This window comes from Kogia breviceps, chromosome 11 (genome assembly GCF_026419965.1).
Source record: "Kogia breviceps isolate mKogBre1 chromosome 11, mKogBre1 haplotype 1, whole genome shotgun sequence".
Lineage (NCBI taxonomy): Eukaryota > Metazoa > Chordata > Mammalia > Artiodactyla > Physeteridae > Kogia > Kogia breviceps.
Genome location: NC_081320.1, coordinates 69,431,659 through 69,444,370, shown reverse-complemented (window position 1 = coordinate 69,444,370; position 12,712 = coordinate 69,431,659). Strand labels below are relative to the sequence as shown.

The window sequence follows — 12,712 nt, the reverse complement described above, 5'->3', positions numbered from 1 at the left end:
GGAAGCCCCAGACTTGGTTTTTATCAGGTCATCCACAATATGGGACAAAATAAATATGGATAAGGAATATTTGACTTAGCTCTGTATGGGATATAAATTAGTAGAGGAAAGAATTTTCTGAGGAAATTAAGAAATTAATAAGGATAAGAAATTGTAATTTAGGGAATGGCTGTTATAATAGCTTATAGTACAAACAAACTGAAAAGTGGAGTAAGGAGGACAGTAGTATGGGGTGCGGAAAAAGCATGTACTAGGTAACTAGTGAGAGTCTAGGAAATCAGGTTCTCCAGCCCAAGGAGGAAGCGGGAGAGAGGATTGGTAACCCTGGCTTGCAAGCATACTCAGGTACCCCAATTCTAGAAATTTGTGCCTTTATCATGCTTCAGCTCAAGTTAATTCACTGCTTCTTCTCTTCTTTATTCATTCATTAAGCAAATATTTATTGAGCACTTGCCATATGCCAGGTGCTTGTCTAGTGAACAAAACAAAGTCTGGCCAAAATTCTTTAAACTCTAGCCTATATTTTCTTCTTTGGCTTTCACACCAGCCTCTCAGTCTCCACCCTGCTCCCCAACCTGATTTCTTTCCCACTATCATGATAAAACAGCTCTCTAGGGCTTCCCTGGTGGCGCAGTGGTTGAGAGTCTGCCTGCCGATGCAGGGGACGCGGGTTCGTGCCCTGGTCCGAGAAGATCCCACAAGCTGCAGAGCTGGGCCCGAGAGCCATGGCCGCTGAGCCTGTGCGTCCAGAGGCCTGTACTCCGCGACGGGAGAGGCCACAACAGTGAGAGGCCCGTGTACCGCAAAAAAGCAAACAAACAGCTCTCTAAAGACCAGTGACCTCCTAATCACTACATCGAGTGCCCCTTTCTCAGTTCCCATCTTCCTTGGATTCTGTAGCATTTAATAGCATCTGATTTCCATCAGTTTTTAAAACTCTTTGTCTCTTTTGGGTTCTGTAATATGACACTAGTATGATTTGCCTTCTATGACTGTTACTGCTTTTTCCTTGACTCGTTCTCTTGCCTCTTAAATTTTAGTGGTCCTTCCATTTCTACACATTGTTCACTTCCATTTTCTCTCTCTCAAATCTTTTCCCTTGGTAATTTCTCATGGCTTAAACCATTGGCTCTATTTAGAAGTATCCTAAATCTATATTCCCAGACCTAGCCCTCTCCCAAACTTGAATCTCACATTTCAAACTGTGTGCTAGAGGTTTCCATCTGGGCATCTGCTCATGATGCTGGTGCAATCTGTTTAAAACTGAAGGCAGTATTTTTTACCACACAAGGTTTTCAACTGCAAACAACAGAAACCCACTCTGGCTAACTCAAGCAGAAAACGAATTCACTGGGAGGATATCAGCTGGCTCACTGGGTCTACAGGGAAGCCAGAGGACCAAGCATGGAAAATGGGCAGGGACCCAGGCAGTCTAGGGCACAGAGAGCACGGCCAAGTTCACTCCATAGGAGGAATCTGTTGAGGACGCTGCCCTCAAGCTGGCTTTCCCCGCACACCATCAAAACTGGTCTTCAATATCTCAGCCACCTTCCAGCGTGGTCCCTAACTGCTAGTTTTTGTGTTATTCCCCCCAGACTCAAAGACCTGGGCTGGGGCTTCCAATTGGTCCAGGTCCTGTGCCTGGGCCCCAGCTGCCAAAGATGACTCCTGATTCCTTTCAGTTTCCCACAGAGGAAAAGGGGATCCGACACAGGCCAACCAAAAAATGGCCATCAACCACTATATTTTCTTTTCCCTAATCACTTCATTTCCTTAAGTCTCCATTTGCATTTAATGCCACCACCATTCTCTCCATTACTGGGAGCTGAATCTAGATTTTTTTTTTTACTCCTTTCTCTCCCTCAGCTTCTGAGGCAATCAGTCATCCAGGTTTGCAAGGATTTGTTTGTTGTTCATTCATTTGTTGTTTTCCTTTACACTATTTTCTTCTTGGACCTTTCTGCAGCTCCTCCTCCCTCCTTAACAGACTTCAGATTGCATTCTCCACTTTCAGCGCCTCCTCCAATTTATCCCTCCACAGGTTAATTTTTTCTATAGCAACACTTTGATCTTATCACTTGCTGCTGAAACTACATTGTAGACCTCTCAGCCTGGCATTCAACATCTCCACAATAGAATTCTAATGAGACTGAGAGGCAAACTGGTGCAGTGAAAAGTTCTTGACCTTCAGATGCGGATTGATACGGGTTCAAACCTTGATTTTTCCCACTTTCTAGTTGTATATTTTTGAGGCTCATTTTCCTGGTCCAAAAAACAGGAATAATAAAACCTATCTCCTAGGGCATTTATAAGTCAGCTCTTTGAAGGTTGGAATGGTGTTATGAGTTGTATTTAGGTTACAACATCAACTCACAGATGCTTATAATGAACAATATTCAATTACAGACCTGTCTGTTTCAAAACTTTAAGTAAGGTTGTCATCAGTGTGGTTTTAAGGAAGGCACGTCAGGATCAGTATGCTACATGTTTTGGGAGTTAAGTTGGAAATCTAACCACCATTTATAGCATTGTTCCTAATTTCAAACAGCTGACTTGCAAGTGACCTTTTGGAAATATTTTATTTGCAAGTGGAGAACATCCTGTGTTATTAATTTTGGGAGTTGAATTTCCCTGACTGGCTGCTTTCCACTATAACATTGCTATTTTAAAGTATTTCCCTGCAGAATTTCAATTTTGTGAGAGGCTGCTATGAATTCCTTAAGGGGAGGAAAAAGTATATAGTTAGGGTGGACAGATGAAAATTATTAGCTATTATTTCTAAGGCTCACCCAGCATTCTGTAAATGTGGTGAAGCTCTAGGACATAAAAAGAAACTTTAAAATTTGTTCCACAAACTCAACCAGCCCCACTTCATGGCATAAATTCTGGGTCAGCACTGGGAAAAATCCAGCTCTGCAGCCCAGGCTGGGTCTTCTCTCAGCTAGTCATGAATGGCACCATCAGAGTGACCAAATTAACCTCAGTCAGCATTCGTTCACTCACTAATGTATCCACGCAGCAAATCCCCCTCAGTCAGGCGTGTTTGGTGAACCCCACAGTATAGATTTCAGTCTCATAAACTCTTGCCAAGAATTTACAACACTGCTAATTGCTTGATTTTTTTCCCCTGAGGTCAGTAAGACTTTAGGTTGAAGATAACAATTGTGCCAAGATCAGTAAAAGTTATTTAATAAGCATGATATTTTAAACCAGTCTCTGCAGATACAGTTTGTGGGTATGTGAATTAATATGCACTGCAATGCATTTTTTGCCTCTCTAATGGTTTTTAAAATGAACACATGTTAATGATATGATTAAAATAATATTTATGATTATTAAGTATTATTTTATGATTAATAGTATGATATGATATACTTAAAAGTGAAATCCCCTGTAACTCTCCCTACATTTTCCTTCCCCCACTCAATTTCACTTCCAGCAGCAACTACTTTTTAACACTTTGGGGTACATCCTACCACACTTTTTTTTCTTTTGAAATAATTTTAAAGTTATCCCTAGGCATTCCTTATGGTTAGAAGCTAGAACAACATTACCATTTAGCCTCTGACAGACCTTGGAACTCTTCCATACATTGCTTATGTTAAACATATTATAAAAACAAAGAACTAAAAGAACGCTCCCCCCCCCCACTTAGATATTGTTAATTTCTGATTCTGAAGGCCAAAGAAAAACATTTAAAATTTTTCTCTACCATACTCATGCTTATGTGGACTATAGATTTATATAATCTACACAATTCCATGACCATAGGGTTTAGTTTTAAAAATAACATTAAGACAATGAAATAAAAGCAGAAAGCCCAGCATACTTTAAAAAAAAAACAACCCAAACTTAATTGCTCTTGATGTCACTTTAAAAATGTCTGAGGGGGCTTCCCTGGTGGCGCAGTGGTTGAGAATCCGCCTGCCGATGCAGGAGACACGGGTTCGTGCCCTGGTCCGGGAAGATCCCACATGCCGCGGAGCAGCTAAACCCGTGAGCCATGGCCGCTAGGCCTGCGCGTCCGGAGCCTGTGCTCTGCAACGGGAGAGGCCACAACAGTGAGAGGCCCGCATACCGAGAAAAAAAAAAAAAAAAAAAAAAAAAATGTCTGAGGGAGAGAATGTCAAGAAACCATAAAGAGTTTCTAGTTACCTTTCAAGGTCATCTAGTTAAGGAGAGCAAAACAAAGAAACCATTATAGGAATTTTAATTTTTCTTCAAATCTTAGGTCAAGCTTTGACAACAGGTGTTGTGTGTCTTCACAAGTATTCTGAAAACCCTTCCACAATAATCCTATTTTGACGTAGAGGGGAAGGTAGCTAAACACCCAGCCAAGATTCTGTGTATGAAGAAACGGTTTTTAATTTTTATTATTTGAGAGCTATATTTAGCCCTTTGCAATAACTGAGCTCCTAAAAACTGGTGCATATTTTTACACTTGAATTAAATTGCACTTAAAGGGTTCAAAGTGAGGGGTAAGGAGAGCTCTGTATTGAAAATAATATAAAGATAAATCTTTTGTCAGAGTGAAAGCTCCAAATAATCACCCAGTAATTGGTAACTGTTTAGTATATTTGGATTTTTATGTGTGTTTCACGATATATGTGTGCAGCTATATTTTCATTTTGAGGGATTTATTTTAAATCTTTCACTTTATTATAGTAGTATTAAACAGTTTACAAGATCTAATTTGATAAATATAAAACAGAAAAATTAATACTGGCTGCTTTAAAACAATTGGGCATTGGTTTTTGAAATAATGTTTTCAGATTGACTAGTTTTCAGAGTTCTATGTTTGTTTGATATTCACTAAATATCAAACAGCTACTCCATAATAGGCACTCAGTATATAATGGTGAGTAAAAACAGACACAATGCAAGCCTACTTTTTAATAATAACAGCAGCTAATACTTACTGAGTACTTACAACATATGGGGCCCTGTTCTAAGGGCTTTTCATGTATTATCTCATTGCAGCCCCTCAACATTCTGGAAGTAGAAATGGTATTATCCTCATTTTACAGATGAAAAAACTGAGGTACAGAGAGATTTGGTAATTTGTCCAATGTTACATAGCTAGTAAGTGGTGGAGCTGGGATTTCAATCTAGGCAGTGTGACTCCAGAGTCTGCACTTTTAAGCACTGGGATGTACTACCTCTCCCATTTTCTAAAAGCTCTTCTTGTAGTGTATAACCTAATGGGTAAGATACAAATTGAATAATCACTTCAGTAAATGAAATATTATAACTCAGATAAATGCTATGAAAAGGAATATGGGAGAAACCATTTGGGTCCTTGTTACCAAAATGTTTCTCTCTTCCTTCTGGTTATACAGACTATATTTCCTAGTCTCCCTTGCAGTTCAGTGTGGTGATGTAACTACTTCCAGACCATAGAATGTGGATGAAAGTGAGGTTCATACTTCCATGTCTGAACCATAAACTTCCTGATTGACTCTCCCTGTTCTTCTACCACCCCCCCTAATTGCTGGCTGAAAAGCATGGACTAACACAGAAGAAGCCTTGAATGACTCCATGGAGCAGAGTCCCTGATGATATGCATTGGATAGTGATAAGAGTAAAAAACAAATTTATTGTATTAAGCCAACTGAAATTTTGGGATTGTTTTTAAGAGCAGTCAGCCTATCTTGAATGCAGAAGATGAAAACTTGAAGTTGAATGCTGCTGTAAAGAAAAAAACCTAAAACATATTGCTTTGAATTTGCGGTTGGGTCAGGGATGGTGTGGAAACAGATATTAGAGGTTGGAATACTCGAGAGTCTGTTATGTCATGGCAAAAGATTTGCTACAACTGTTGCTTGTGACAGCTTAGAAGATGGCACACTACTTGCCTAGCAGGCCTTAAGCTCTAGAGGAAGTTTTTGGAAAGAGAGAGGTAGTGTGTGTTAGCTACTATTTCCTAACTTTAGTAAAGCATTACAACAAAGAGAAAAGCTCAAGCAAGAATTGGATGGTTTGTAAGCAGCCATAGAAGAAGTCCAGAAATTTGAGGGATAAAAGATTAGAAAGCTGACTACTTCTAGACACTGAGATATGAAACAAAATATTAAAAACCTTTGAGTAACAAAGGTCCAGTTAGACCCAGACTCGCTGCAAAGACCTGATTAAGAGTGTGGTCTTCTCATCCAAGTTTAATGGCATGAAGATAGCCCCCATTAAATTGAGAGAGAGAGAGAGAGAGAGAGAGAGAGAGAGGAACTGGGGAAGAAAAGCAAAGACATAAATCATGCTTGAGAATTACGTATAGTAGAGAACTTTGGGTGTGGCACACGTTGCTGACTGGAAGCAAACAGATAAAAAGTCTACCAAGTTTTTGAGTGAATCGTGTTCTCAAAGAAATTGTTTGATTATTTGAGTTGAAAGTAATCTTTGGATTTCATATTTGCACCAATAGGAAGTGAGCTGAGCAGACTATGAGGAAGGTATATTCCCCAACACCCTCTTTTTGTAGAATAGCAAAGCCAGGGGCCCTGGAGTACAGTGGATAAGGGAGTTCCTTGGAAAGAAGAGTAAGATTTAAGCAAAGAACTTTCCTTACACTTCATAATATCTATCCCAGCAGAATTCTGTAATTGCTGTGGATAAGTGACTGCCGTATTTCTCCTCCAACTTGTCCTTTTTCTGAGTGAGGATTTATTTCATTTTTCCTGTCCTTTCCTGTATGTTCATTTGTCTGTTTTAAATAAACTTCTGGTTGACTTTTTTTTTTTTGTGGTACGCGGGCCTCTCACTGTTGTGGCCTCTCCCGTTGCGGAGCACAGGCTCCGGATGCACAGGCTCAGCGGCCATGGCTCACGGGCCCAGCTGCTCCGCGGTATGTGGGATCTTCCCGGACCGGGGCACGAACCCGTGTCCCCTGCATCGGCAGGCGGATTCTCAACCACTGCGCCACCAGGGAAGCCCCTTCTGGTTGACTTTACTAGTGAGGATGAGCATGGATTACTTTTGTAAAAATAAAAGTAACTAAAACAGAGGCAGATTTATCATGAAATTAATGAAACTTAAGCTCTAGGGGATTTCTTCCAAGACTCCAGGAAAGTGCCTTTCCACTACAACCTCTACTTTATCACGTTTCCCTTGATGTCAGGTGGTGTTGGAGTGACCCTGGATATTTTGGGTATCTGGCTAAGGGAAAGTTGAGTTGGGGATACATTTAATTTCAGGCTTAATGAAACATAATTACATGGGTTACAGTCACATTTAATTTATTGCTGGCTGTCTTTATTTAGCAACAGATTCCAGGAATATTCCTATGGCCCCCTGCACTGATTCACCTGGCATCCTGTCATGGAGGTTACAGGACTAGAGGTCATAATGTGATATGAACACATGGCTGGCACTGGAAGTATGTGGGTAGTGTGGGAGAAACAAGGTTTGAAACATAAAGAGCCAGAAGCTAAGTCTAGGGAAAATCCTTCTAAATCCTTTTTAAATTCACCATACACTTTATTTCTTTTCTTTTTTTAAAACGGGAATCACATGAAATGGTATTAATCAGAATTCCTGCAGCAATATTATGAACAGCCTCTATGGTATGTGTGAAGTGGTTTTTTTAGGCATCCCAACTGTCAAAAATAAAGACAAATTTGATCAACCATCAACTAGAGGAAAAACTAAAGTTCTTTTGTCCTCTCTATTAATAAGTTATTTTTAAAAATCACTATCATATTCATAACACTGATCCCATAGGCTTGCTGTGACATTGAAATGGTGTTAGACATACAAAGTACCTGGATACAAAACCTGTCATATAGTAGGATCCCAGTAAATAACATCTATTAAAGAAAGTTTTGCATGCAGACACAGAAGAGCAGCTGTCAGAACTGAGGATGTCTCAAATATTAAAAAAGTATTGGAGATATGTTGGGCATTTAATTAAATGTCACATTTCTCAATTTTGTAATGTTTATAGTATTTACAGTCTTCTTAAAATGTGTAATCTACTGTGATTTCTTTTCTTAGTCTAAAGAAATACTCCATTTAACCTAATTTTGTATCTGTACATTTTGTATTAGTTTTTCTTAAAAGGGCCCCGCAAATAGTAAATGCTTCAGGTGCCACAAAACATGGATCCTTCTCCGAATTAAAAATATACATATATGTGCTATATGTCAATTATATCTCAATAAAACTGGAAGAAAAAAAACTGGATCATATTCTTCTTTAAAAACATTTGGCAGTTTCTTAAAAAACTGAATGTACAGCTACCATACAACCAAATAACCCAATTCCTGGGTATTTATCCCAGAGAAATGAAAAGTATGTTCACAAAAAATACTTGTACATGAACATTTATAGCAAACCTATACATAATAGCCCTGAATTGGAAACATTCCAAATGTCCTTTAGCAGGTGAACGGTCAAACCATGATAATCCATACCATGGAATTCTCAACAATAAAAAGAACAAACTCTTAGTACTCACAATGACCTGGATGAATCTCCAGAGAATTATGCTGAGTCAAAAAAGCCAATCCCAAACCAGTACATATTATATGATTCCACTGAAATGACATATTTATAGAAATGGATGACAGGTTAGTGGTTGCCAGGAGTGAAGGAGGGGGTGGTATCAGGAGAAAAAAAAGGCGTGTTTATAAAAGAAAACTTGAGAGATCCTTGTGTTCATGGAAATGATGGAAATGTTTTGTATCTTGATTGTATCAGTATCAATATCCTGGTTGTGATATTGACTATAGTTTTGTAAGCTATTACCATTGGGAGGAACCTGGGTAAAGGGTATTCTAACAAATACATGTGAATCAACAATTATTTCAAAATAAAAAGTTTAACTAAAAAAATGTGTACATATGTATGTATACCAATATAACAATGCAAGTTCTTATACTTTTAATTGACGTAAGGCAGAAAGTTTTGCATGCAGACACAGAAGAGCAGCTGTCAGAACTGAGGATGTCTCAACTATTAAGCAATTAGACTTGGTAGAATCATACAGATATGAAAATGCCCATAGCAAAGGAAACACTGGGTAAATAACTTAATTTTGAAGAAACAGAAAACTTTAGACACCATTTTGTCTGTAACCTGAATTTATCTTGGCTGCCTTATGGCCATTCTCCACATAGTACGGTATTCAGAAGACACACAGGTCTGATATCCAAACAAGAAATTTAAAGTAATTTAGATTTTGGGGGGAAGATTGTTAAAGAGGCACCAAAGGGAAGAAGTATACTGCAAGACAACAAAAAAATGTTTAACAATCCTTTCAACCATCTAATTCCTCCAAGTCCCTCTCATGACAGTTGCTACTTCATTTTTCTCATCTCCCTTTAGTACCTCCCTCTCTCCTGGAACTCTGTCTACAATGACTCTTATTCTCTTCTAACTCAGCTCTTTATTATTGTATAGATCAATTTAGTTCCTGGGCACCTTACATTTCTCCTCTGTAACTAGTACTCTGATCCACAAAACCTAGTCCCAAGAGGGACTTGGGAAATCACTGGAAGGTCTTTAGAAGGATGGAGAATGTGGGTTGGGGAGGGAGGAGGAAGAAGAAGGCTGTGTATACTTAAGAGGTTTCGGTTACAAGTCCAGTCCTCCCTTTTGCAAATGAATAAAGTGAGGTCCAAGTAAGTTCAGTGACTTGACAGTCACCTACTGAGTCACATGGAGTTGGGCCTGGAATTCAGGCTTACTTCATTTCAAACCTTTGTTATAGTTCCCTAGTAGGCAATCCTATGATATCCGCGAGGGGTAGCTTTGCATCTGTGATGGAAAAAACACCAGGGGGATTAGGAAGCCTTAGGTTCTAACTCCGCTTCTACCAGGCTCCATGAGCTTGCGCAGTTCATGTCTTTTCTAAGGCTCAGTGTCTTCCCTGAAGGGGAGGCAAGATGAACTCTTGGGTCCAGTCCAGTACTAACATTCCTTGCTTCTGGTATGTCTTGGGCTCTGCTGTGTGCCTTGGCTTGTGGCATGGTAGCCTTCAGCTAGTCAAGAAGACTCGCCCTCATTTGTCCCTCATCCTACTGGGGCAAAGGCAGAACCCGGGAAATTTGGACCCCTCCCCGCACTTGGTTGCCTTTTTAGTGTTCTAGGACACACGGGGTGACCATCTCCGGTCAGAGGGGCTCCAGACGTAAGCTCCGATGGGTCTCCGCGCACTCCCCAAGGGCTGCGAGGAAAAAGAATCCCTAGAAGCTCCTGAGGATCCCAGGCCGGAGGTCTCCCCTTATCCCCACCCAATCGGAAGCAGTTTCAAGCCCCAAGTCCCAGGCCCTCAGCAGGCCCACCGCGCAAGCGTAGCCACCCCCACCGAGCGCGGGGGGCGGAACCCGAGGCCGAGGCAAGGTGAGAGAGAAGGGTCGGCAAGACCCCGCCTCCGGGTCGTCACGTGGGAGGCGGAGTCGGAAGCGTGACGGCGTACGCGGGGGTGGAGCTACCGCTGCGCGCGGGCGCTGAGCTACCGCTGCGCGCGGGCGCGGGGGCGGGGCGCGGCGGGGCGCTCGCGGCTGCTGTCTGGGAGGGAGGCCGGGCAGGCGGCGGAGCGGCGCGGCGCGGCTCTCAACCTGACGGGGAAGTGGTCCGGGCGTCCGCGGCTGACTGCCCCGTGGTGGACGGACGGACGACGGAAGCGGGAGGTGGGAGCCGAGCCGGGCGCCCGAGAAAGCTAGCGGGTCAGGCTCAGCGTCGGCGACCCTAGTCGGTCCGCTGAATGAAGTGCCCGCCCCGCTGAGCCTGGAGCCCGGCGCTTTCCCTGCAAGATGGACGGTTTCGCCGGCAGCCTCGGTGAGTACGGCCGGGAATCCTCCCTCTCGTGCGCAGGGTGGGAACCTTGTTTCCTCCACACGCAGCCCGGGCCTGCTCTCCACCCTGCCCCTCGGGATGGCGGCACTTCCACTGCACATGTTCCCCTCGAGCCTGCTGCCCCTCTCCGGGCTCCGGTGGACTCAGAACCCCTCCCCCATGCCAGCCCTCCTCAGCAAGACCCTCCTTTCCTCCCAGCGTCCTTTTCAGTACGGGGCCCTTCTTCCCCATAGTGGGAACCCCTTTTCTCAGCGCGGCCCCCCAAGGCTGGTACAGCCCTCCCCATACACTCACGGCTCCCCCCACCTTCAGGGTTAGGACACCTTTTTCTCAAATCCTGACCCCTCTTCTGGGTACAACATTCCTCCTCCTTCCCACATACCGAGCTCTCTTTCAGGTTGGGGACACCCCTTACCCACGCAGAGGCTCCTTTTTAGGGAAGGGACCCCCCATTCCCTCTTCAGGAGGGGGGCACTCCCCCCCGCCCCACCAAGTATTCACTTTAAATTTGGAGTCTTCTCTTAAGTATTTCTCAGAATAACTGACAACTTCCCTTCACTCCCTCCACTTCTCTGAACATTTTGCAGTGGTTCAGAAGCACTGAAGCATCATTTGCCTAATACAGGAAAGGAAGAGGTGCATCTGTGTTGGGGGACCCTCTTTATTTTTATTTATTTTTTTAACATAAGTGGGGTTTTAAAATTTTATTTATTTTATTTATTTATTTTTGACTGTGTTGGGTCTTCGTTGCTGCGTGCGGTCTTTCTCTAGTTGCAGAAAGCGGGGGCTCTTCGTTGCGGTGCATGTGCTTCTCATTGTGGTGGCTTCTCTTGTTGCAGAGCACGGGCTCTAGGCACGCGGGCTTCAGTAGTTGTGGCTCGCGGGCTCTAGAGCGCAGGCTCAGTAGTTGTGGTGCATGGGCTTAGTTGCTCCGCAGCATGTGGGATCTTCCTGGACCAGGGCTCGAACCCGTGTCCCCTGCATTGGAAGGTGGATTCTTAACCACTGTGCCACCAGGGAAGCCTGGGGACCCTCTTTAAAAGAGGAGTGAAAGCAGAACTATACTTGCTGGCTCTGCACGCATGCTGGGGAGAAGTAACCCTGCCCAGTTAATCCATAGGAAAGGGGGCCTCTGACAGGGAAAGAAAGGATTCTCCATTTTTGGAATATGTTGTCTTTGTGGAATGGAGAAAGGGAAGTAGGCTGAAGTATCCTTTCAGTGTTCCCTTTCACCCAGATAAAGGTAGTAAATTTTGTAACTGGCCAAGGGAATCAGAACTCAAGGCTGGTACTCAGTCCCCTATAATCTCTGTCTGGAATTACTATTCTTTGAGGCCATTGGAATCTGGTTACTGTAAAGATTGAGCTCAGCTGTCATGATGGTGAGAGAAACAGTTTCTGCTTTGGCTGATACTGCAGTTAATGGGATACCTGCTGCTGGATTTGTATATTGAGTGTTTTATGTGGAGGTAGCTTGTATTCAGATGCCTTTCTTTGCATTTCTTGATAGTAAATTCCTAGTTGGTTAATGTTCATGGATCAGTGCATAATCTGGCCGTAGGCCATACTTTATTCAGACACACTGAGATTAAATGGGTTTTTAAAAATCTAAAATAAAAAAGTAGGTTAAAGAGCAATGGACCCCTTATAGGTATTAAATAGTAAAAAACCATAATTTTGGCCTTGACTTTCTTTGGGGAAAAACACACACACTTTGGGAAACACACACAAGTACTTTGAGAGTGGAAATCCTAAAATAGGAGGCAACTGAGTGTTACTCTTTCCTCCCCAAAGGCACCTGTTGTCCATTATCTAACCTTTGATGTCTTACAATTCCTTACATTGTGAAGTTGTTTCATTCTTGGGCTCCTTTTAAAGAGGGATCAACTTTTCACTGCTTTTTTTTTTTTTTTAAGCCTTA

General features: G+C 42.5%; 1 protein-coding gene across 17 annotated transcripts in view; it reads left to right on the top strand.

Moving 5' to 3' along the window:
• The first annotated feature begins 10,469 nt into the window (after positions 1–10,469).
• The window catches only part of EML4 (EMAP like 4), a 154,316-nt gene continuing 152,073 nt past the window's right edge, over positions 10,470–12,712 (top strand). For 4 of the 17 annotated variants that reach the window (XR_010835572.1, XM_067007684.1, XM_067007682.1 and 1 more), the window contains exon 1: positions 10,470–10,773. Coding sequence is in view for 10 of the 17 variants with exons in the window: in XM_067007684.1 (XP_066863785.1) it covers positions 10,749–10,773 (25 nt within the window). In the remaining 7 variants the exon portion in view is untranslated. The remainder of the gene's footprint in view (positions 10,774–12,712) is intronic. The other 13 variants (XR_010835571.1, XM_067007683.1, XM_067007681.1 and 10 more) reach the window with 4 other exon arrangements.